Source organism: Drosophila ananassae (assembly GCF_017639315.1).
Source record: "Drosophila ananassae strain 14024-0371.13 chromosome 4 unlocalized genomic scaffold, ASM1763931v2 tig00000078, whole genome shotgun sequence".
Taxonomy (NCBI): Eukaryota; Metazoa; Arthropoda; class Insecta; order Diptera; family Drosophilidae; genus Drosophila; species Drosophila ananassae.
The window spans coordinates 126,759-154,036 of NW_025319044.1; the positions used below are offsets into that span (position 1 = coordinate 126,759).

A 27,278-nucleotide genomic window follows, 5' to 3' on the forward strand; every position below is an offset into this window, starting at 1 on the left:
ATTGCATTTTTTCCAATTTGTTTTTCTTCCTTTTTCTCTGGAAGCTGCATTACATCTTTATTTTCAGTAAGATCCTTTGGCGTTTTTTTATTCTCATTTTTTAACGTTTGCTTTTTTTCCGCTTCCTCTAAAAGCTGAATTATACCTTGATATTTAGTAAGGTCTCTTGGCGTTTTTCCATCAACATCTTTTAATGAAGGGTCTGCTTCAGTGTGTAGCAGAACTTCCACCACTTTTATTTTGCCATTTTTAGCAGCAAGATGTAAAGGAGTACGTCTATCACCATTTTTTGCATTAACCTCTGCTCCTTTTGCGATTAGAGTTTTTACTACATCTTCGTGGCCATTTTTAGCAGCAAGATGTAAAGGAGTACGTCTATCACCATTTTTTGCATTAACCTTTGCTCCTTTTGCGATTAGAGTTTTTACTATATCTTCGTGGCCATTTTCAGCAGCAACATGCAAAGGAGTCCATCTATCAGCATCCTTTATATTAACATCTGCTTTCTCAACTAGAATTTTTACTACCTCTATGTGGTTATTTTCAGCAGCAAGATGTAAAGCAGTACATCTATCATCATTTTCTGCATTAACCTTTGCTCCTTTTGCGATTAGAATGTCTACTACATCTTTATGGCCCTCTCTGGCTGCAAGATGTAAAGGAGTACATCCATCATCATCTTTTGCATTAACGTTTACTCCTTTATTTAATAGGTTTTTCACCTCCTCCTCATTATTATGTTTAACAGCTGAATGCAAAGCTTTGATGTTCTCTTGTGCCTTTAATAGAGCTTCTTTTACCGCTTTATGGCCTTTTTGAGAAGCAAATGTTAAAGGAGTCCATTTATAATGGTCTTTCGCATTAACATCTGCTCCTTTTTCAATTAGAGTTTCTACTATATCTTTGCGGCCATTTGCAGCAGCAAGATGTAAAGAAGTCCACCCATCACTATTTTTTGCATCAACGTTGATTCCTTCTGCTTTTGATAGAACTTGTACTATCTCTTTGTGGCCATTTGTAATAGCAAGATGTAAAGGAGCCCATCCTTTATCATTTTCTGCATTAACATTTGCTCCTTTTCCAATTAGAGTGTTTACTACATTTTTGTGGTTCTTTTCAACAGCAAAATGTAAAGAAGTCCATCCATCACCATTTTTTGCATCAACAATTGCTCCTTTTCCAGTTAGAATGGTTACTACATCTTCGTGGCCATAGTGAGCAGCAATATGTAAAGGAGTAATTTTATTATCATGTTCTGCATTAATATCTGCTCCGTTTTCAATCAGAGCTTTTGCTACATTTGCACAGTTCCAATAAGAAGCAAGATGTAACAATTTGACTTCCTTAGAATTTTGACCACGAGATATAGTAAATATGTAATTTATGCCAGATCCACTATCATTGTCAGGTTTACTCTTTTCCCACTCTTGACATAAATCTGGATCTTCTTCTTGTAACTTAGCTTTTATTTTTTCAACTATATTGTCCTTGCTCAAATCTGAAAGGTCATTTATTTTTTTTAATATTTCCATAAATTTATTATATTCCATAACTTCCTCACTTAAAAGATATAACTTAGTTGTTATATCTTTTAACATAGAAGTCAAGAACCTAAATATTCGTTATTATCTTTCCTTAAAGAGTCATTTAAGTTATATTACAGACTATGAAAAACCTCAACTTTAGGAAGGAAATCAAGTTTTTTTCTCTGTCATTTATAATTTTATTTGTTCTATGGACTGTATTGTCTGGTTATTTTGAGCCGTTTTTTATTTTTTGTGGAGTGTTTTCCTGTATATTCACATCGTTTATCTTTAGAAGGTTGATAAACGCTGAAAGAGCTCTTAGCCAGATTTTAAATAGTACGAGTAGACTGTCGTTTTATAAGTTAGTAAGTTATATACCATGGTTAATGTACCAAATCATTTTATCAAGTGTTTATGTAACAAAAAAGGTGCTACAACTCAAATCTAAGCTTGAACCGATTATTATCCTAAGAAAATGCAAAGGGCATAATGACGAAAGCATTGCGTTATTTGCCAATTCAGTCACAATCACTCCCGGAACTTTAACTATCAATGTTGAAAGTAAGCAGAAAACATATTTCTCTACCATGTATTTGATAGATAAAGATCTTGAAAGCGGCATTTCTGAAATAGAAAATAAAATCTTAAAAATACTACGTTCAGTTAAGTAATTGCTTTAAATAAGTTAACAGCATCCTTATATTCCCTTACAAGACTTTCAAGCATTTCTTTTGGAAGGCTATTGTTAACAATAGAACATAAATAATTATACAAATCTTCTAACCTTAATATGTTATTTCTCTTCTTGCTGTTGAATTTATACGGAAAAATACCTTCCATAACTTCAATAGTAGTAGCCTTGTTTAAAAATACATTTTCACTTGTCACGCTTATTCTTGCTAAAACAGTGTTAATTTCAGGTTCGTCACTCGTATAAAAATCTGATAGCTGAGTTATTCTAATAACGTACAAAGTTACTATTTTTGACAAGCAATTATCAGCATATTCACAATTTTTTATTACCTCCCACTGAGTAACCTGAGATTTACCTATTTTTGCATTGTTCGGTAATTTACTCATTGAACTTTCTCCATTTAATCCAGTGTAATAAATTATACTAATACTTTGTTAAATAAATAATAACGCGATTACAAAAATATATACTTATAGTAGTATATTATACAAAAATAGCACAATATCTAAGCATTAAAGCTAGTTTTAGCTGGGTACATGGGGCTATTCGTTATTTTGTGTTGTCCAGTGAGGTCCAAAATTAGAGGTCCACTTATATAAAGAGTTTAGTCTGCCTTCTTTGCTATAAAATAAGTTTTCCTTTTGAGCTGTTTTGTTAGTATTAACTAAATTCTAAACTAACTGTGCTATAATGAAAAAGATAAAACTCGGAATACTAATTTCAGGTAGGGGGTCGAATATGCAGGCCTTAATAGAAGCATGTCAAGATCAGAATTTTTCCGCAGAAGTTGCATGTGTTATCACAAATAATAGCGAAGCTGCTGGTCTGAAAATAGCAGAGCAAGCAGGAATCTCAGCGTTTATTGTTAAAGATAAACCGCTTGATGCTGGTAAAATTCACGAAATACTTGTTCAACATAAGGTTGATTTAATTTGCCTTGCAGGGTTTATGAGAATTCTCAAAGCTGATTTTCTGAGTAAATGGCATAACAAGGTGATAAATATTCATCCCTCTTTACTTCCGTCTTTTAAAGGCCTAAACGCTCAAGAGCAAGCTCTAAAAGCAGGTGTAAAAATTACAGGTTGTACTGTACATTATGTCACTCCTGAAGTTGATGCTGGAGCCATAATTGCTCAAGTTGTTGTACCAGTGTTACCAGCTGATGATATTCAAAGCCTCTCAGAACGCATTCTAGCTGAGGAGCATAAGTGCTATGTAGAAGCAGTAAGATCAATAGCAGAAAGTATTAATTATTGACCCTGAGCGTTTTTTCCAACTTCAACGAAAAATAAATTTTCGGGTTCCAGTAAAGAACTTGCCAGCTCGTTTACTTTTTCTAGCTTTACGTCATTAATGAGACTTACAAAATTATTTAGACGATTAATATCGCGATTACGTACCTGCATACTAGCCAAGAACACTGCTGTGTTTGCGTTATTAGATAGGGAAAAGATAAAATTATTTACCATACTAATTTTTGTATCTTTAAATAATTGTTCATCAATTCCTTCCTTTTTTATCCTGCTCAATGTATCTCTTATTGCAGATATGGATTGACTGGCAGTAGAGCTATCAGTACTTAAACCTCCGGCTATAATATTTGCATGCGTATAACTAGCCATAGAGGCACTAATACCATAAGTAATTCCAAGATTTTGCCTTAGCTCTTTCATCAGCACTGAATTCAGCCCCATACCACCAAGCGCATTAACCAAAACTTGAGCATTATAGTAGTCTGGATCTTCATAAGCTATACCTTTTTGAGCAAAAAGTATCACACTTTGTGGTATATCCATAAAAATGTTCTTACTTTCTGCAGAACCAAAATCATTTTTCACAGGTATTTTTCTCACTTTTGATCTTTTTGACGGCAATTTAGATAAATATTTATCTAATAGCGTAATAATTTCTTCTTTTTTTGTACAACCAGCAACACTGATAACTATGTTATCTTTAGCAAAATTACGCTTTATGTATGTTAAAACATCGTCTCTAGTAATGCTCATTATAGTATCAAGAGTACCGTACACACTTTTTGAGTAAGGATGTTTTTTAAACAATAACGTATCTAATTCTTTTCCAGCAACAAAATAAGGATTTTTTTCAAGATTATTAAAATCAACTTTGGCTTTCTCGAAAACTCTATTCAACCCTTCAGAGTCAACTTTAGGACGTATTATAGCATCGCTAAGTAGTGAAATACTTTCTTCTAAATTTTCAGACAAAGTTTCTAATGACACTCCGAAACTTTCTAAATCGGGGTAAAAAAGTAAATTTATTCCTTTGATCTTCAGTTTTTTTGCAAAATCCTTAGCGTCATTTTCTCCTGCCCCTTCTTGGATTACAAGAGAAGTAAACCAAGCAAGCCCCTGTTTTTCTGCACTCTCATACACATAACCTGCATCTTTAAATGATATATTCAGTGAAACTTTTGGTAAAGCACAGTTTTCGACAAATAAAAACTTAAATCCTTTACGGGTAGTGACCTCCTCTATATTTAAGCTACCACTTGCTTGTAAATTAAAGCTTAGGCAGAAAAAAAACAGAAGTACAAATTTACTTATTCTCATTGTTATCTCCTTTTGGTAATAAACGACCAATTAACTTATTGGAAGAAAAGATAGTACGAATTTTGTTATTTACATCCTCTAAATTAACATCATCTATTTTGCTATATGAAATATCTATTTCATCAAGTGGAATACCAAGTGCAAGGTGTGGCACATAGAACATCGCTATATGAGTTAAGTCAGATAGATTATCAAACTGTGCTGCTTTGTATCTATATTTCGAGCTTTGCAACTCCTCATCCGTTATTCCTTTAGACATGAAGTTATTAATAGCATTATCTAACTCTCTTTCAACAATATCTAAATTAACTCCGCTTTTTGGAATGACCTGAATATCAATGTAGCCATCACTAAAAGCTAGGCTATTATAATAAGCAAACACTGATACTGCCACATCTTCATCTAAAACCAGATCATTATACAGTTTGCTGGATTTGCCGCTACCTAAAATTTCAACCGCTAAATGAGCAGCGGAAGCTTCATTTATATGCTCAAATAAGGGTACACGATAACGAAAATATAAAACTGGTTCTTTTACTTCAGTGCTCTCTAAGGTCACCGATAGACCTGCATTATGCACTGGATCCTGATTTGGGTAATTTCTCATTACAGGCTTAGCTTTAATTTCGCCATATTTTTCTTCTGCTAATTTCACTACTTCATCAAGTTCCACATCACCCACAATCAGTAATATTGCATTGCCGGAGTGATAATAGTTATCATGAAACCTCGTTATGTCATCCAAATTGTAAGTTTTGATATCGCTCTCCCAGCCGATAACAGACCTACCATAGCCAGTACGGTAAAATGCACTATTCATTTCTTCCCATAACAAGTTGTTAGGATGATTATCAAATCTCATTTTTCTTTCTTCCAACACAATGTTTTTTTCTCTATCTATTTTGTCTTGAGTAACATTAAAGCTGCCCATTCTATCTGCTTCAACTTCCATTGCAAGTGGTAAATCTTTTTTGGGGACCAACTCATAATAACAGGTATATTCTTTAGTGGTAAACGCGTTAAATTGAGCCCCAATGCTACTCATAGTGGCTTCTATATCTGTGAACTTTCCTGTAGTTTCAAACATTAAATGTTCAAAGTAGTGAGCCAATCCTGCTTTGCCGATTGGATCATCCATTCCCCCAACTTTGTATATTACTGCATGTAAAACGGCTGGAATCCGATGATTAGAAACAACATAAACATCTAGTCCGTTACTGAGTTTAGTATATTTTATGTTGTGCTCTATGTTTAAAGCATTCGAAGAAATTGGGTAAGTAAAAAAAAGTACAGGTAGTATAAGAAAACTAAAAAACTTATGAAGCATTATTTCGACCTAATATAAAAACAATTATTTTATTCCTCATTTTGTTTAGAAATAAGCATATCGTATATATACCACTTATATAACAATGTAAACATTCCACAAACTATAGATAAATCTGCTAAATTAAAGGCTGGCCAATACCAATCATCAATATGAAAATATATGAAATCATATACAGCTCCCCAATAGATCCTATCAACTACGTTTCCGATTGCTCCACCAATCATCAGAGAAAAACCAAGGTAAGTTGACTGATCGTCAGACTTGTATATCAAATATGCAAGTATACCAATTATTAGTATTGAAAATGCTGAAATGCTGACATTCCAAAACTAATACCTGAATTCCAAACTTCAACTAGTTTTATAAAACTAGCGATCTCAATTGATTCTCCTTCATCAATCAATGAGTTTATGTACAATTTGCTCGTTTGGTCAATCAATACTATAATTAATATAACAACTAAGCATAACTTTTTCATAAATTTGCCTTTAACCTATAAACTTTAAGTATATCATAATTTATCTGTTTTGTTAACTCCTCAATACTATGGAATTTTTTTTCTGACCTTATGAATTTTAAAAGTTGTATATTGACTTTATGACTATATACGTCTTCATCAAAATCGAATATGTGCATTTCTATTATAGGCTTTTTCAGATCCTTAAATGTAGGTCTCATACCAATATTGACTACTCCATATAACCAATTTGGATTACTATCAGGAAAAGTCACTCTAGCGTAATATGTGCCAAACTTAGGTTTTATCATGCAATCTTCTATAGGAATATTTATGGTTGGAAATCCTATTTCTCTACCTCTACATGCACCTTTTGTCACAACACCAGAAACTTGATAAGGCCTGCCGAGCAATTTATTAGCAATTTCTATTTCGCCCCTTTGTACATACTCCCTTATTGAAGAAGAAGAGCAAATTTTGCCGTCAATTGTTAATGGCTCTAATTTAGTCAAAGAGTATCCATATATTTCAGAATATTTCTCTAGAGTTAATATATTACCCAATCGTTTATGACCAAAAGTGCAATTTTCTCCGACAATTATGTGTTTAGCGCCATATTTATCTATTAAAATCTCACTGATAAAGTCATCGCAGCTAACCTCAGAAAAACCTCTATTAAAATTAATAATATATAAGTAATCTATACCATAGCTGCTGATTAGTTCCTTTTTTTGTTCTTGGTCTATTAACCTAAAATTGTTTCTACCAAATAAAACAGTTGATGGGTGAGGCTCAAAAGTCAAAACTGCAGAGGGTAATTCTCTTTCTTGTGCTACCTTCTTTAGAGTAGAAATTGCAAACTCGTGTCCTAAATGAATGCCATCGAAATTTCCGAAGGTTAGTGCTATATTATTTTCTATTCCTTGCTCACAATTATAAATAATTTTCATACAATTTGATGTTTTTACATGTTTCTTATATATAATAACTATATTTTAGTAAGCTACGGAGATAAATTGTGAAAAATGTTGTGATATATGTAAAGAAGGGCTGTCCATACTGCATAAGGGCAAAGGATTTACTAGATAAAAAAGGTGTGAAGTATGAAGAAATTGATGTGCTCAAAAACTCAGATCTATTTAACGACATAAAATCAAAGTATAACGTTAGAACAGTTCCACAGATTTTTATCAACGATAAGCACATTGGGGGGTGTGACAAATTGATGGATCTTGAAAAAGAAGGAAAGTTGGATGATATGCTAAATAATAATGACAATCACACTGATGTCACAACCTACACAAACAGCAATGATGAATGTGGAGAGTGTGTTATACCACATGATGATTTTATGTAACTTTTTATCTTGTTTTGTCGTGTAATACGTAAATGAAAACTAGTATGCTCACTTTAAACAATTCTTAATGAATTAAAAATACAATTCATTCAGTGAGTTTTTTTAGTGGGAAAAAATGACAAAAAATATTTCAATTATTAGCAGAAACTTAATTAGTATCGAATTAGTTAACAAACAAGATTTAGAGAATTTCATCAAGATTTTCACAGTGCTTGATAAACATATAGCAGCTAAAACACTTTTTACAGAAGAAGTGAGAATAGAGTATAAACAACACAACGGCATAGAAGTTGTTGAATTGCTAAAAGATACAGACTTTACATATCATGAGGTTGAAAATGTATTGAACCACCTGAGTAAACATGGAATGAAGGTGCCCAGCAGTGTTATAGCACACACCCTTTTTGCTGCATACAATCATGCACTTGAATTTAAGGATGTAGCATTTTCCTTTTCTGAAGGCTCTCCACAATTTAACATCAGAGTGAGTAAGAACACCTTCATAATAACTCCTATGAGTGAGGAGAATTTGGAATTGAATTCACAAAGTAGCAAGAAATTAATAGAGTCGTTACAGAGCGAAAAAAATATTTATGATTGTATAGTAGAAGAAAATACCATTAAAGTTATAGTGCATTCTGAAATACATCAAGCTATAAATTTGATTATAAAATCACTGATAAAGTCTCGCCTTTTAGCAAAAGAGGAAGAAGGAAAATTCAAAGAGAAATTGAGACAACTTGCTTTTAAGGATCAAGCTTTTGTTGAGTATTCCAGTATCAAAACCATCAGTAGGTATCCACATAATCATCCTCTGAGAAAGCATGAAAGTGTTACTAAGGATATAGAAAATATTTTATGTGATTTCATAGCAAATGAGAATAGCGAGTTCGCTATAGAGCGGTTAAATAGGCTGAGCTCAGCAGTTTCTCCGGATACTCCAAGAATCATCACTAAAACTATAGATAAACTTGTTAAGTTTCACTAAGATATACGAGAGCCAATAGATTTCTTGTATTACCTTTTGTCATCCAAGTAGCCAAGGCTACTTGGTTCTTTTTTTGGGTTCCAGCTATGTACATAGCTGTATGAACATTGTAGCCGTTATTCAAGTAGCCCGCAGAAGCGAAAAACTTACTTGACAAACTCCGCCAACTCCCTTATCATGAAACTGAAGCTATTTATTTATCTTCTCTGTACAGATTAAATGACAAAAAAACTCACGTATCTGGCGTCTCATGTTTAATTTTTTGCACTATGTGCACCTTATGTCTTTATAAAACTTCTAGGTTTTTACCTAATATAAGCTAAAATGCGCTTATAAAGCATTTAAAACATAAAAAAACGCCAACTTAAAAAATGGATAGTGAATAACTAGCTACCCTAGGGTTTCTTTTGCCTTTTTTTCTGTTTAGTAAATTTCTTAACGTTTATAATTTAGATTAGTTGCGGTTTAAAAGCAACTGAATCGCGGTTATTAAACGTTTAGAATAAAAAAACGCCATACTTGAAAGTATAATGTAAGTAATTAGCCAACCACGGGGCTTCTTTTGCCTTTTTTTTGTTTGGTAAATTTTTTAACATTTATAGCTAAACGACAACCGTCATCCCGCTACTTGTTAGCGGGATCTAGAGATACCGCGAATGAATCGCGGTATGACGGTTCGTGGCGGTATGACGGTTCGCGGTGGCATGACGATAGGCTCGTCATCCCGCTACTTGTGAGCGGCTGAGATACCGTGGCGGTATGACGGTTCGCGGTGGCATGACGTAGAATTTTATACTCACCAACTCAGTATTTCAACCTGGATTGTATCTTATCGGTAAAAAAGAAGAGCTATTTTAGGAAGTTTTTATAGGACTAAAACCAAAGAAAACTTGCATATAAGTTTATCAAGATGTAAAATTAAAGTTATTTTAAAAGAATAGGTTAATTATGAATCTTGTAACAAAATCTGCTATCGATTTTACTGCTTCATCTGTTCTCTCTGACGGAGAAATTGTTGATGATTTCTGTCTGAGTAAGCGCATAAAAAATAAGTATGCTGTCCTTTTTTTCTATCCACTTGATTTTACTTTTGTTTGCCCAACTGAATTGATATCGCTCAATAATAGAATAAATGAGTTTGCAAAGCGTGGTGTTGAAGTGATAGGAATAAGTGTAGATTCAAAATTTTCACATTATAAATGGCGAAACACTCCAGTTAATGATGGTGGTATTGGAGAGATTAGCTACACTTTAGTGTCTGATATCAAAAAGTCTATATCAAGAGACTATGGGGTCTTATATGATGACTCAATTGCGCTGAGAGCAACTTTCGTTATTGATGATAAATTTATTGTACGTCATCAATCGATAAATGATTTGCCTTTAGGGCGTAATATCGATGAATTCGTTAGAATCGTTGATGCAATTAAACATAATGAAGAGCATGGTGAGGTGTGTCCAGCAGGGTGGAAAAAAGGTAAGCCAGCAATGCAGGCAAGCGATGAAGGAGTAGCTGATTATCTAAACTCATACAGTGAAGAATTATAAATTTAGTACAAAAGTTCTTATTATTGGATCTGGGGCAGCGGGTTATGCTGCTGCTATATATGCAGCACGTGCAAACTTAGAGCCAATTGTAGTAACGGGAATGCAGCCTGGTGGTCAGCTTACAATTACTACAGATGTTGAAAACTATCCTGGTTTTGTTTCAATACAGGGTCCAGAACTAATGGAGCAAATGAGGTTGCATGCAGAAAAGGTTGGAGCAAAAATAATAGATGATGAGATAAAAAGCGTTGTACAACTTGAGGATTCTAATGAGTATAGGTTTAGATCTTCTGGTAATACTAATGACTACTACTCAGATGCAATTATAATTGCATCTGGTGCGCAAGCGAAGTGGCTTGGTCTCAAGAGTGAAAAGGAATTTCAAGGTTACGGAGTTTCAGCTTGTGCAACTTGTGATGGTGCATTTTTTAGGAATAAAGTTGTAGCTGTGATTGGTGGTGGAAACACTGCTGTTGAAGAAGCAATATTTTTAACTCGATTTGCCAAAGAAGTGATATTAATACACAGGCGTGATAAATTAAGAGCGGAAAAAGTAATGCAAGATAGGCTCTTTAAAAATGATAAAATAAAAGTAATGTGGAACCATACCGTAGAGCAGATTCTTGGAGAAGAAAATCCAAAAAGGGTTGCTGGTATTGCGATTAAATCAGCAGAAACCCAAGAATTAAAAGTGGATGGAGTGTTCATTGCAATCGGGCATGCACCAAATACGGGTATTTTTAAAGGCTTTGTTGAAATGGATGAGCAGGGTTACATCATTACAAAACCTGGAACAACTTTAACTAGTAGGGCAGGAGTGTTTGCTGCAGGTGATGTTCAAGATAAGGTATATCGTCAAGCAGTAGTTGCAGCAGGAACAGGATGCATGGCTGCGCTTGATGCAGAAAAGTTTTTGGAGTCGTAGTTAATTCTAGGATTTTAGATAAATTGCTTGCAATTTTCCTTGTATCTTGAAAAAAGCATCTAGTGTTTTTAAGCTTAAGCATTAGGTGGAGAAGGGAAGAACTCTGGAAGATTCCTTAGATATAAAATCTGTAGAAAAGAAAAGAGTTCCCTTCTCAAAAGTAGAGGCTGGACGGTATCGTAGAAAGGCCTAAATGGTTCTAATTCTGTATTCACAAGGTAAGCCTTACTTTTCATTTTTAATAGTAGTATATGGAGTTATATATGATCAACAACTTTTTAGGTATAGATGTTTCAAAAGAACGCTTTGATGTTTCTCTCTCATTCATAAGTAAAAAAGGAAAGCGTGAAACTAGGAAAAGGAAATTTAAAAATGATGATACTGGGTTTCAAGGTCTACTGAACTTTCTACAAAAACATAACGTAGAAGAAGTAAAAGCTTGCATGGAATCCACTGGTTGTTATAGCGAAGCTTTGGCTGAGTTCCTCCACAACGCTGGATATTTCGTTAGTGTTGTAAACCCAGCTTGCATAAGATTTTATGCAAAAAGTAAGCTTACACGACAAAAGAATGACCAGACTGATGCAGAGATTATTGCAGATTATTGTCAAAGACAGGAACCTTCTCGTTGGACACCACCTTCTCCTGAAAAGAAAAAATTAAAACATCTTTATCGTTGCTCAAATGCGTTAAAGGATGAGTTAACATTAGCAAATAATCATTTAGAAAAGAAAGAGAGACTGCCTAAAGAAGTTGCAAATGCTTGGGAAGACCTTGCAATGAACATAGAGCAAAAAATAGAAACAATAAAAAACTCCATACGCGAACTATTAAAACAACACAAAGAATTGTTGGAAGATTTTCAACTCCTATTAACTATTCCAGGAATAGGAGAGGAAACAGCAATAGCTATTTTAGCTGAAATTCCTGGTATAAAAGCCTTTATAAATGCTAGGCAATTGGCAGCATATGCTGGAACTATACCACAAAATATAACATCAGGCTCATCCGTACATGCCAAGCCCAGATTAAGTAAAACCGGTTCACGAACATTACGTAAAGCAATGTACTTTCCTGCTATAGCAGCTAAAAAGCATAATCCTATCATTATGGCTTCTTGCGAAAGATTAAAAGAGAAAGGCAAGCATGCTATGGCCATAGTTGGTGCTGCAATGCGTAAGTTACTTCATATAGTTTTTGGTGTTTTAAGTTCAAAAAAGGCCTTTGATCCAGATCATATCAAGAACTATAGGGCTAAAAGGTTAACTGAAGGTTTAGTACTTTAAAATCAAAAAATGCTTCTAATTCATCTTATGTAAAATGGCATCTTACACAAATTTATTGAATGTTGTTGGTTAGTGGATATGTTGATAAGTAAATTTCTGCTGTTTTATATGTAACTAATTTACTTATCAACATATCCACTAACTATAATCTGTATACTGCTACACAGTTGGAAGTATTTTTTGATTTTATTATGCAATTTGGAGAATTTTTATGACTTTTTTGTTGACTAACAAGACGGTATCTTTTCTCTCTGTAATTCATTTAATTCTTTAGACAATTGGTTCGCCGTTTCAGCCAATGTATTGTTTTCCTTTTTTGTTTCCATTAACTGTTCTGCCAACTGCTTTTTATGATCATCGTTTAAACCTTCCACTATTTTCTTCAGGTCATTCTCCAAATTTGCATTCTTTTCCTTTAGTACAGTTAAATTAGCTTCACTTTGCTTCAATTTTCTCTGTAATTCTTTATTTGCCTCATTTGTTTCACCTTCCTTATCTTTCAACTGATCATTTAAGTTCTTTATTACATCATTTTTATCCTGTAGTTCTTCCTCTTGTTCCTTTATTCTTTGACCTCTTTCAAATATCGCTCGCTGTTGTTCATTGACTTTATCTCTCAAGGAGTCACGTTCTAATCTTAGATCCTCAAGCTGCTTTGCCTGCGCTGCAAAATGTTGAGCAAATGTTTCTTTTCCTTCCTTTAATTCCTCAATTTCGTTTATAATTTCATCTACTTCATCTTTTAATCCTTCTTGCTCATACTCTTCTTCATCACCAGACATATCATCCTCAAATATTTCATCTTCATCACTAAATTCACTGCTGGTGGATATAGAACTTCTACGTGAAGAAGGTGTGCTAGGAGAGGAATACCCACTGCTGCTTGGTGTAGGTGACTGTGGTGATATATGTAGATCTTTTGTAAATATTTCCTCTGCTGGTACTTGCTGATCGTCTACACTCTTGGATATGCCAGTAAAAGCTTGATACAGAGTTTTTCCGTTGATAAAAACTTCTTTATTTTGTCCAACTAACTTTAATACTTCTTCTGAACTCGTTATTCCTCCAAATTTTGGCTCACCAATAACACTCTGTATACCACCAGAATCCAATTTTACGGTCATGCTACAGTCTATGCTGTTACCTTCAGAATCCTTAGCCTGCCAATTAATGCCCATCATAAATGATAAATCACTGGCAATTAATAAACTTGGTATCACAGCTACCCCAATATTTTTCATCAAGCTTAACGATGGTAAGTCATATATAGAGCATAATAAAGTTAAACATGAAGGGTATAAAGAGCTGAAATACCTCACTGATGTAATAGATAAATTATATGGAAAAGCTATAGTGAAGTAATACCACTGTAGCTTACCATATAAAAGACTCTATGCTGAGTCATTGTTTTTTACGACTGTTTGTTGTTTTTTACGCTCAAATTCTCTTTTTTTACTGTGCCAAGCGTAGTAATACATAGCAATTTTATTCTCTATTAATACTATTGTTCCATCATAAAACTGAACCATATCCATAACTTTTCTCTGAGCTTCATCAAAACGTTCTTTATACTTTTCACGATAAGCTGGATTATTTAATAACATAACCCCTTCATTCTTGTTAGATTTTTTGTTTAACGTTTCAACTTCGCTAGCAATAGTATAAGACATATAACCCCCTCTAATTGATTATAAAAATTATATTTTAATAAAGAGAAATGCGCATAAACAATCTCTTTAATTCCAGCACAATAATCGACTGCTTATTATACTAGTTAACTATAGTACAATATATAATAATCCTTGTCACTTAAAATTTTATACTATGAAATAATAACTTAAAATAAATATTTTTATTATTTCAAACTATATTATTATATTTATAAATTGTGTATGAATTAAGCCTCCCTAATTTATAATATATGCGTAATAATTTTAGTATAAAATTGTCATACATAAGAAATCTATTTGCAAAAGAATATAAAACAATAGAAGAATATTGTATTCTTGAAAAAAAGCAACATATTCAGATTAGCCCTGAAGAAGGAAAGCTATTAAGTTTATTTATAAAAATCCATAAAATCAAAAGTATTGTTGAGATTGGCACGTTATACGGTTATTCGTCGATTTGCATGGCAAAAGCTCTACTGGAAGATGGTCACATATATACAATAGAAAATAACCCTCAATACTCAAGAATAGCAAAAAAAAATTTTAGTGCTTTTAATCTGAGTGATAAAATTACTCTAATAGAAGGCAATGCATTGGAAAAACTTAATGAATTATCAGCAAAAGCACCATTTGACATGATATTTATCGATGCTGATAAAGGTGGTTATCCTAAATATTTAGATTGGGCAGAGTCATACATTAAACAAGATGGGCTAATCGTTGCAGATAACACTCTATTGTTTAACACAGTATTTTTAGAATCGCCTCCAAAAGAAGTATCAGAAAAATCATGGCATGCTATGAGGGAGTTTAATAATAGATTATCAGATGAAAAAAAATATTTCTCTATATTGATTCCAACTGATGAAGGAATGACTGTAGCTTTAAAGCTAACATAAGTTAAAAATCAAGGTCAGCGTAATGTTTAGGAGGGATTAAACCGGAAACTCTCTCTAATAATATCTCACGAAAACAAGGCTTTGATTTAACAATGGAGTACCATTCTTTTAAAATTTTACTTTTTTCCCATGGAAAACTACTTACATAATCCATTACGGAAATATGCGATGCTAAAGTAATATCAGCTAAAGTGAACTTATCAGTTGCAAGCCAAACGTTCTTGTTAATTAAGTGTTCGATGTATTCCATATGGCAAGGCAGGTTATGCTGAGCTGCATGAAGAAATCTAGAGTCAGGGCTGCGGTTAGTAATTACTTTTTCATTCATAATATACTTAGTAACTTCATTGTAAAATTTGTTATCGAACCAATTGATTAGAGCGCGTATTTTAGACTTAATAATAGTGGATGAACCAAATAATTTGACATTGCTATTGTAAGTCTCTTCTATATATTCACAAATGGCATTACTATCCGCTATTACAAAGTTATTATCTATTAATACTGGTACTTGCCCGGTTGGATTGATCTCCATAAATTCATTCCGCTTTTCCCATGGATTTTCATACACTAAATCGCAGCCCAACTTTTTTTCTTTGAGAAGAGCTCTAACTTTTCGTGAAAATGGACAAAGAGGAAAATGATATAAAATCATAATGTTCCTCTTTTATTATCCCAATATCCTTTTTTTGTTACCCTATGGCTTGACCTACAACTGTACGAACTTTCTTTGTAGTCCACAGAAGTTTGCGTAGCAGGTGGTGTCATGCAAGTAGCTGACACTGGAATCCAGCTCTTATTATACAACAGCCTGATGTATTCATTTAAAATTAAGTTTTCTGGATCCAAGTAGTCAAGCACTGGGATGACAGAAGAAGAGTATTTTGGGTAACAGTTGTTTACTCCAAAGTAATGTTGCAAGAGATCTAACATATAAATTATTAAGGTTAATATAGGATATACCTTGCTAAATAAAAAAAAAAGTATAATATTTTATAAGGTATGCAGGCAAAAACTCTGTAATTTGGTCAGATCAGAAATGAAGCAGCCATATCAGAACCTTTTTGGGTTGCATACCTATTTCATTATTTGTTTTATCCGAGGCTATGAATATAGCATTAAAACATCGTCCTAGTAGCTTCAAAGATCTAGTAGGTCAATATATATTAGTGCGTGTATTAGAAAATGCTTTTATTTTAAACAAAATCCCACAATCTATACTGCTCTCTGGTAGTAGTGGAGTTGGTAAAACCACCACTGCAAGGATAATAGCTTTATGTTTGAATTGTTCCCTGGGGCCAATTTTTGAACCTTGCGGATCATGTGAAAATTGTCTAGCAATAAAAAATTCAAGCCATCCAGATGTAATTGAAATCGATGCAGCAAGTCACACTAGCATTGACGATATTAAAGTAATCCTGGGAGATATTTGCTATTCACCTATAAGCTCTAAATTCAAAGTCTACATTATAGATGAAGTACACATGCTATCTAGCAGTGCATTTAACGCATTACTTAAAACCCTAGAAGAGCCACCATCTAGTGTAAAGTTCATTTTAGCAACTACGGAAATAAAAAAGATACCAATAACTATTATTGCACGTTGTCAAAGATTTGATTTACACAACATTCCTGTAGCTAAAATAGTGGAACGTTTAAATGATGTTGCACAAAAAGAGAGTTATTCCATTGAAAAGGGAGCATTAGAATTAATTGCACGACACTCTGGAAATTCAATGCGTAACGCCTTGTTTTTGATGAATCAAGCAGTGCTATATAGCAAAGATGGTGCAATATCCACTAAAAATGTGACAGACATACTTGGCCTAGTGGATAAAGATATTATATTCGATCTATTAGGGGCAATATTAGAAGGTGATTTACAGAAAGCTCTATCAGTGTTTGACAAGGCGGTAAAAACAGCAAACCCACTTAGTATTTTTGAAGGTCTATTGCAAACAATTCAGTTAGTATGCCGTTTTTTGATTACAAAAGAGATTGATAATGCAGTTACAGAGCATGAAAAGAATAGGATAAAAGATTTAAGTATAAAGAGATCTTTAATATTTTTTTCGAGATTGTGGAAGATGTTGCTTAAAGGTATTCAAGATATAAAAACTTCAACATGCAACGATGTTGCTGCTGAAATGATGTTAATTAGCCTCTGTTATCTTTCTGATCTGCCTTCTCCGGAACAGGTGATCAAAAAAGTTCTTTCGCAGAATGTAGAGCAAGGAAATAGACAGGGCAGACCTGTTGCACCTTCCCCCTCTGTCATCCAAGTAGCTGACTACTCGGATCCAAAAAAATATGTGGAAAGTAAACAACAACCCCACTCTGTCATCCCAGTGCGTGACACTGGGATCCATGTGGAAAATAAACAACAAAATTACGATTTTGATAAGATTTTGCAACTATTAAGGCGAAGTAACCAAATTTATCTTTACAAACAACTGTGTAATAATCTACAATTAATAGATTGTAAACCTGGATATTTAAAATTAAAAGCTGTATCTAAGTTGGATAGTAATTTTTGCAATGATTTAAAAAATTACTTAAACCAGGTGACTCAGCAAGAGTGGGTTATTGCAGTTGATACAGGTTATATAAACAGGGAAGTGAGTAATTTAAATTATGCACCTGCAGTTAAGGATATCCTTGACACGTTTAAAGGTGCAAAAGTAGTTAATATAGAAAATAAGGAGTAAGTTGTGGATTTTAGTCAAATAATGAAACAAGCGCAAGAGATGCAAAAAAAGCTTGCAGAAGCTCAAGAAAAATATGTTGGAAAAGAGTTTCAAGGTATTTCTGGTGGTGGCAAAGTTTCTGTATTAGTGGAAGTCATAAAAATAGGTAGCTATAAAGCTAAAAAGGTGAACATAGACTTAGAACTTATGAGAAATGAGGAAAAAGATATAGTAGAGGATTTAGTAACAGCAGCGTTTAATGATGCCGTTAAAAAAGCAGAAGAAGATATGGCGAATGCAACTTCTGATCTTGCAGGTATGATGGGTTTACCATCTGGGTTTAAACTTCCTTTTTGAATTTACTACTGAAGTTTCTTTTAGTGTAAGTATTTTTTTTCTAATATTCCCAACGCTAGTACTTCTTCATATAATGTACCTATACTAGCATAGCCCTACGTCATACCGTGATTCATTCCACAACTGTACAAACATTGCAATATGGCACATAGTAAACGATGTCATTCCAGTCTGGAATCCAGCCTTGCCGTAATCTCATCAAGAACATTGTGTTTTAACATAAAACGGCTACTTTTATGCTTACCAACTTAATAAAATTCCTGGATCCCAGACTGGGATGACAAGAAGATGGTACTTGGATAAGAGGCATTGCCCTCCTGGTAGGCCCAAATTGCAATGTTCGTACAGTTGTGGATTTCTCATCCGCTAACAAGCAGCGAGATGACGAGGTCTTTCGATAGTAAATCTTACCTGTGTTAGCTATACCAAAAAATCAAAAGTCGTATTTATTCATTAATAAAATCTTTGTCTTCTCCTAAAAATTAGTTAAAATGTAGAATATTTTGTGTTATTAAGTTAGCACTTGACTTAACTTTAGTTGTTACTTAGACTGCTAAAGTGGAATTTTAATTTTTTTTACGAGGACAATTATGCATTATAAAAAGTTTTTTTCAGCAGCCGCTTTAGCAACGTTGCTAAGTTTATCAAACTCTGCTTTTTCAGATCCTGTTGGTCCAATAAGTGATGAAGAAACTAGCTACTACGTTCGTTTGCAATACAACGGTGAAATTTTACCTCTTTTCACAAAAATTGAAGGTATTGAATATAAAAAGGCCACAGACATTCATAATCCATTAAAAGCATCTTTTATAGCTGGTGGTGGTGCATTTGGTTACAAAATGGACGACATCAGGGTTGATGTTGAAGGGCTTTATTCACAGCTAAACAAAAATGATGTTACAGGTGCAGCATTTAACCCAGATACTGTTGCAGACAGTTTAACAGCAATTTCAGGGCTAGTTAACGTTTATTACGATATAGCAATTGAAGATATGCCTATCACTCCATATGTTGGTGTTGGTGTTGGTGCAGCGTATATTAGCACTCCTTTGAAAGACGCTGTGAATGATCAAAAAAGTAAATTTGGTTTTGCTGGTCAAGTAAAAGCTGGTGTTAGTTATGATGTAACTCCAGAAGTCAAACTTTATGCTGGAGCTCGTTATTTCGGTTCTTTTGGTGCTCATTTTGATAAAGATACTGCTGCAGCAAGCAAAGACAAGGGGGAACTCAAAGTTCTTTACAGCACTGTTGGTGCAGAAGCTGGAGTAGCGTTTAATTTTTAGTCTATCTCAGTCTTGTTATCCCAGTGGGTTTTTTCTTGTCATTCAAGTAGCATGACACTGGGATCTAGAAAAAAGAAATGTGGATTCCAGTGTCAAGGCACTGGAATAACACTATTTGCTATGTGTTTAAGCTATAACGTTTACCATTGTACTGGTAGAATATCATCTAAAGTTACATAATGTTATCCAATTAGCTAACACTGCGGCCTACTGTCTCCAAGAAATTAGATGGAAAATTTGTACTTTTTTCAAATCAAAGCTTGAATTTTTGCTGGAAAATCAATATATTATATGCATGAAGTTTTAATTTAAGTTGTTATGTTGACCTCAATGGCAAACTTATGTGTCGATAGCAGAACCAATCTCATGCAATATATTGCTAGGGTGCAAAAATTTCCTATGCTGTCTCAAGAGGAAGAGGTACGATTAGCAAAAAATTGGAACCAATATAAGGATGTTTCTTCTGCTCATAAATTGATTACCAGCCATTTGAATTTGGTAGTGAAAATTGCAATGAAATTCAAAAATTATGGACTATTGTTGATGGACCTGGTCATGGAAGGAAATATGGGTTTAATGCATGCAGTGAAAAAGTTTAATCCTGATTTAGGGTTTCGTTTTTCAACTTATGCGGTGTGGTGGATTGAAGCTTCAATAAAAGACTTTATATTGAAATCTTGGTCGTTTGTGAAAATAGGCACAACGCAAGCACAAAGAAGATTGTTTTTTAGTTTACGTAAAATAAAAAAAAGAATTTTACAGTATACAAACAGGGAAACCTTAAATAATGAAGAAATAAAAGCAATATCTAATGAGCTTTCTGTATCCGAAGGAGACGTTCTGCAGATGAATTACCGTATGGCTTGTAAGGATCAGTCGCTAAACGATTGCATAAAAATAGGTGATGACTCTAAAAGGGAGCTACAAGATATGATCCCATGTAACTTGGTTAGTCAAGAAGTAACCTATCAGAATCATGAAGAAAAAGAATTAAAAGAAGCAATTTTAAACAATGCACTAGCGAGCCTCAACGAAAGGGCAAGAGACATTTTTATCAGTAGATATTTGTCTGAAAACATTCAAACTCTGGATGAACTTAGTAAAAAATATTGTGTTTCAAGAGAAAGAATAAGGCAGTTGGCTGAGCAGGCGATGGCTAAGGTAAAACAATATATACAATCTGAAAGTTTGAAATTTTGTTTGCATGCGTAGTTTTTTTATATTTCTAATATTTTTTTCGATAGGCGCTTTTGCATCGGTTAGTGATGTACAATTGAAGGAAAAATATAAAGATTGGCTCGTGTATACTGCATTGGAAGATGGAGAGAAAGTATGTTATATTGTATCCTATCCTAAAAAAAAAAGCGAATATTATACAACCAATCGCAAGCCGTATGTAATGGTTAGTTATGTTGATAAAAAAGCAGATGAGGTAAGCGTTACCTCTGGTTTTCAGTATGATAAGGAGCCTGTAGCTCTCAATATCGACAAAAAAATTAAATATACACTGCCCATAATACAGGGAAGTTTTGCGTGGGCAGAGCATACAAAAATAGATCAAGATCTCATTCTAAAAATGAAGCAGGGATTATCAATGGTAGTTAATGGAAAAACAAAAACAGTGACCATTGATGATACTTATTCCCTACTTGGTTTTCAAAAAGCGTATCAAAAAATGCATGATTTATGCCATACAAAGTAAATTATTGTAACAGAATACCCAGCTATAGTATAAACTAGACTACTCTTTCAATGGAAATATAAATAGCACTTTACTTTATATGGGATGTGGATATCATTTAAAATATATTTTTGAGAGTTAGCAATGTCAGAGGTTGCAGGTGTAGATACAGAAATCAAAAAGCAAAATTCTGTGTGCGAGCAGATGCGTTTTAGCGTGAGCCGCACAAGTCTTTTAAATACATTATCCAGAGTAAGTGGAGTGGTTGAAAGGCGTAATTCAATAGATGTTTTGGCGTGTATAAATATCAAAGCACAACACGGCAGCATAAAATTAATGGCAACTGATCTTGACATTTCAATGTTTGCCTCACTTGCTGCAACCGTATTAACAGAAGGAGAAGTAAAAATTTCAGCGCATACTTTACATGACATAGTGAAGAAGTTACCCGCTGATTTGGATGTCAATTTTGAAGTAAACAACCAAGGAAAATTATTGATGTCTTGCGGAAATGCAAACTTTTCTTTACCGAATGTAGTTTCAAGCAGCTTTCCTGCTCTTGAAGAAGACAATTATAAACATGATTTTATTCTACTAAATACGGACCTGATAGACTTATTAACTAAAACAAAATTTGCTGTATCACTAGATGATACAAGGTATAATTTAAATGGAATATATCTACATACAGATGAGCAGTTTCTGTACTGCGTTGCAACTGATGGCCATCGTTTATCATGTATAAAGAGGCCAAAGCCTGGGAACATCAATGGCGAATTTGGTGTGATCATTCCACGTAAAACTGTTATGGAGCTGTTAAAAATATTGGACGATTGTAATGAAATTAAAGTAAAACTCTCAGACAGAAAAATCAAGCTTACATGCGGTGAATATATTCTAATATCAAAATTAATAGATGGGACTTTTCCAAATTATAAAGCAGTTATTCCAGCATCTCAAGATAAGCATATGATTATTGAAAGTAAAAAACTTTCAGATGTTATAGATCGAGTTTCCGTTGTTGTATCTGATAAAGTAAAATCTATTAAATTCTCACTACAAGAAAAGCTGCTAACTCTGCATTCAAACTCCCAAGAGTGCAGTGATGCAACTGAATCCATAGAAGTGGACTACAATGAAGCCCCTATAGAAATAGGGTTCAACTCGCGTTATTTGCTTGATGTTCTATCTTGCATAAAAAATAAATGTAAGTTTAGCTTAGCCGATGGTAATAGTGCTACAATTATCACTGATGAAGATGATTCAAGTGTATTATATGTAGTGATGCCAATGAGAACTTAAACTCGTCATCTCGCTGCTTGTTAGCGAGATCTGGAGATACTGCGGCGGTATGACACTTATTTCACTAAGAACGTTACTTTTTATTAAATTAGTAATCTATCTTTACCAAATACAAGCCAAAAGGCGGCGCGGTAACCCCAGCAGCACTTCTTTTGCATTGGCTTAATATATGTAGCATTTCTTGCGGATTGGTTCTATTTTTTCCAAATTCAACTAAAGTACCCGCAATAATCCTCACTTGGTTATGTAAAAAGGAAATAGCAGATATTTTGATGTGTATATGATTCCCGTTTTGTACTATATCGATATCATCAATTGTTCTTATCGGATTTGCGGCGTGACAATCTTTTGAACGAAAACTTGAAAGGTCATGTTTTCCAAGTAGATGTTTAGCAGCTTCACGCATAATATTTACATCAAGTGGGCTAAACACTTGCCATACATAACCCGTCTCCAGAGCGGCAGGAGCATAGCGATTAACTATTCTGTATTCGTAATATCTTTTTTTTGCTGAAAACCGTGCGTGAAACGCATCATCTACAACTTCTGCATTAAGCACAACTTGTGAGGGTACGAATATGATTTTTATGAAAAATAAACAGAAAAGTTAAACTCTAAAGGTAAACAAACCATAGTCGATAGTTAGTAGACGATAGTTAGTAGTCGAATAAAAATAAGTCGATAACAGATCGCTGTTACAGCCCTTTAAAGCTGTTAAGGCAAACAATCTGGCAACCCCATCCATCTGGCAATTTTGACAACTGAATTTCCGCTTGCTTGGCTGGTTCTTTTGCAATCAAAACGCCAAAGTTAGAAGTTGTCTACAACCAAAAGAAATAGTGAATATCGCCAACGTGGAAACTGGGATAGTACCGAACACGGTACACCAGGAGACTGAGATCAGAAGCCGAACGTTGGCTGTGGATGAGCCCAGCCGTTCGCCGCTGCACGTGTGTTGTGGTTGTGGCGAAAAGACTCCAGGTGAGCCGGCTAATATGTCGCTAAGTAGAGTAATAATATAAGGTGTTCTAGGAAGTGTTAGGAAACCCCCCGATCGTTTACGTAGCGCTCGCCAAAAGCCTACGTCAAGCCACCGATCGAGTTTCGACCCAGAGGTCTACGGCGGAGACACCGCGTGGATCATCGGCCAGGGATCCAGGAAAAGCTTTCCTCGATCAGCCCCTAAACGTGCGCGAACCCGGTCCAGACTCGAACCGCGATCGGCGAGGTCTGTGACCGGCGACGTGTGCGTGATTGGGGCCGCAGAAGATCAGGAGCGGGCTGGAACCTGGCCAACCCAGGAGCGTGGAGGACATAACCTCACTTTCCGGAGCAGAACCGCATGTTCGTTTGAGCCGACCGCATTTAACCTGATGGGCTAGCCGACGATCGCTGAGGCAGACATCTCGTCCATAGTGACGATTCAACGAGAACAACAACAACCAGGAGAGAGGCGCGACAAGCTGTGCCAGGATTAGTGTATTATTGAGTAGAATTTAATTTTCATTATTTTTGTTTTGTAAGTCATTTTGGATCGTACATAGACTCATCTTTTGTTTTCTGTAGAGCATTGATAAGAGGCACATGTACATCAAAACTCCATAATATAATTCGCATTTAACCTGATCACCCCAAAACATCCAGCGTTCTCGTCTACAGGCCTGCGGACTTCGAGGGATGGTTTCGTGAGTAAACATTGTCATGAAACAAACTTGATCATGTAACAGTGCCTCTAGAGGAAAACATATGAATAGTCAGTCCGTATCAAAATGATTGGGTAGACGTTATAACTTAACTCCTACTTCACATTCATACATATAATTCTTTATCCACACATTTTTACATTATATTCCAATTTGTTAATTAAGCTAGAGTAAACTCATTTTGTAGGATTAGGACCAATTAGGAGTAAGGGTTTAGGTTAAGCATGAGTCTGAAGAAGAAGCTATTATGATTTTGTATTGAAGTTTGATTTTGAAATGAAGTAAATTTAGAATTTATATGGGCACCTGAGCTGATCGATTTCAATATGGGTAAGGGCAGCAGCAATTCGGTGTTGTTTCTTTACAGGTAGGGCGGGCAAAGCAGAAGAACCTCACCACCTTAGTTCTTCAAACAGCATGGTTTCCTGTCTCGACTTCATATCCTTCCAGATGACTGTATCCCCTTTCCTAACTCTGTCTACAAATTTTTATTGTGTGGCGGTGATGCTGATTAGGAAGTAACCGACCCCCTTGCCTCTTCCCTGAGCTAGGCCGTTCCCGTAGGCAGAGTATGCTACCAGTCGGTATCCACTACACCGTGTTCGTCACAGAATAAAATGGCGCCCAACGTGGGGCTAGCAAAACATCTAGCTAAGCAACAAACAAAACACCAAATCGCAGCCCCTGCTCTCACGAGCTAACCTCCAACCTATCCTAACAGTCAGCCTTCCAAACAAGTTTCTTTAGTTTCAGAAAACCCTTCTTTTGATTCCACTAGGATTGCTGTGTTTTGGGAAATCCTCAGAACCAGACCAGGGAACAAATTAAGGATTAGGAAAGATGTTTCTCTTGAAATATCCCTTTGTTTATACATGTATTTAAGGAACAAGAAGTCGAGACTGTATTGGCTGGAATGTTTCAGCAATAACTCCTTCTTAGCCCTTGATCAACTCACCAAACCACAAAATAATCATAAGTTCGAGATTTGTAGTTGTTGGAACATTCAGCAATACCTCATTTTTGAATATTTTGGCTTCAATTTTGGCCTCTATTATTGTCAAAAGTTGCCTAAAAGAAATTGAGATTTATATTGGTTGGAGTATTTCAGCAGTATACTCTTTCATTTAGCGCAATGAACACATCAGTTTGTTTTAGATTCAATACAGATATGAAAATACAGACAGAAACCCTTGTAATGTACTAAATGAAATCGATACAGCAAAGGATAAGACCCAAGATATCCCATAAAAATTCAGGTTTTCGAAATTAAATTGTGGAAATAATAGACTTAATATCTATCAAATTTCGTTATATTTTGTTGTTGTTGTTGTATGTCGAAAACGAAACAATGTCAGTTCGGCGTAGTCCCGAAAATAGTTCAAGATTGGCCATTGAGTCGGTGCAATGCTCCATATGCAATGATACCAACGCCGAGATAGACTTTGTCGAAACCCCCTGTCAACACCGCTTTCATCGAACGTGCGTAACTTCCTGGTTACTGCAAAATGAAACGTGTCCAAATTGTCGACAACCATGCTTATCTTCGCAGCTAAATAACAGCACGCGAGGATCACAAGACTCTACCTTAGAAGTTCCGAGGGGTCAAAATGGATCCAATTTAAACTCGCGAACAGGTGCCGTTCCTAGAACTCGCCCCAATACCAGAACTGCCACTGTCATGAAGAGTTCTTCAACAATCTCAGAGCTAAAAGTAGTTCACGTCCAAGGTAGTGAGGGATTATTTAGAAGATGAGATTTTTGTATGTTTTGGACTTCCTGAGGTTTTGGTTAGCGATAATGGCACTCAGTTTAAAAGCCAGGACTTCGCAGCCTTTACATCCAAGCATGGAATCCAACATAATTTCACTGGTGCTTACTCTCCGCAATCCAACGCGGCGGAGCGCGTCAACCGTAAAAAGAGAAATTTCGTTCTAAGCAACCAGGCTAAGCATATCAACGCAAAATTGTCACCGGTGGGAATCAAGGCCAGAGTAAAGGAGAAGAGAGGGCAGTCGTTATATCTGCTCGAAGACATCAATGGAAAGGAGTTAGGAGTTTTCATGCAAAAGACCTTTGGTGAAGTACCCTTTTTCAGCTTTCATCTCCTTTTATTATCAGGTCGATAAAACCTGTGGTGTGAGGGTACGAATATGATTTTTATGAAAAATAAACAGAAAAGTTAAACTCTAAAGGTAAACAAACCATAGTCGATAGTTAGTAGACGATAGTTAGTAGTCGAATAAAAATAAGTCGATAACAGATCGCTGTTACAGCCCTTTAAAGCTGTTAAGGCAAACAATCTGGCAACCCCATCCATCTGGCAATTTTGACAACTGAATTTCCGCTTGCTTGGCTGGTTCTTTTGCAATCAAAACGCCAAAGTTAGAAGTTGTCTACAACCAAAAGAAATAGTGAATATCGCCAACGTGGAAACTGGGATAGTACCGAACACGGTACACCAGGAGACTGAGATCAGAAGCCGAACGTTGGCTGTGGATGAGCCCAGCCGTTCGCCGCTGCACGTGTGTTGTGGTTGTGGCGAAAAGACTCCAGGTGAGCCGGCTAATATGTCGCTAAGTAGAGTAATAATATAAGGTGTTCTAGGAAGTGTTAGGAAACCCCCCGATCGTTTACGTAGCGCTCGCCAAAAGCCTACGTCAAGCCACCGATCGAGTTTCGACCCAGAGGTCTACGGCGGAGACACCGCGTGGATCATCGGCCAGGGATCCAGGAAAAGCTTTCCTCGATCAGCCCCTAAACGTGCGCGAACCCGGTCCAGACTCGAACCGCGATCGGCGAGGTCTGTGACCGGCGACGTGTGCGTGATTGGGGCCGCAGAAGATCAGGAGCGGGCTGGAACCTGGCCAACCCAGGAGCGTGGAGGACATAACCTCACTTTCCGGAGCAGAACCGCATGTTCGTTTGAGCCGACCGCATTTAACCTGATGGGCTAGCCGACGATCGCTGAGGCAGACATCTCGTCCATAGTGACGATTCAACGAGAACAACAACAAC

The 27,278-nt window shown here is 35.4% G+C and overlaps 2 protein-coding genes across 2 annotated transcripts; one reads left to right on the top strand and one right to left on the bottom strand.

Annotated features, from left to right (window-relative positions):
• Positions 1-3,680: 3,680 nt before the first annotated feature.
• Positions 3,681-6,386, bottom strand: LOC123257980 (uncharacterized zinc protease-like protein y4wB; the record flags this gene model as incomplete). The annotated part of the gene is made up of 1 exon (XM_044717910.1): positions 3,681-6,386. A coding segment is annotated over exon 1 (1,110 nt), but the record flags the coding sequence as incomplete, so codon positions are not given.
• Positions 6,387-18,794: 12,408 nt separating this feature from the next.
• On the top strand, positions 18,795-23,120 carry LOC123257974 (beta sliding clamp-like). Its single transcript, XM_044717904.1, has 2 exons — positions 18,795-20,738; positions 20,822-23,120. The coding sequence occupies exon 2, from the start codon at positions 21,403-21,405 to the stop codon at positions 22,558-22,560; it is 1,158 nt and encodes a 385-aa protein (XP_044573839.1). The 5' UTR covers positions 18,795-20,738; positions 20,822-21,402; the 3' UTR covers positions 22,561-23,120.
• The last annotated feature ends 4,158 nt before the right edge of the window (positions 23,121-27,278 follow it).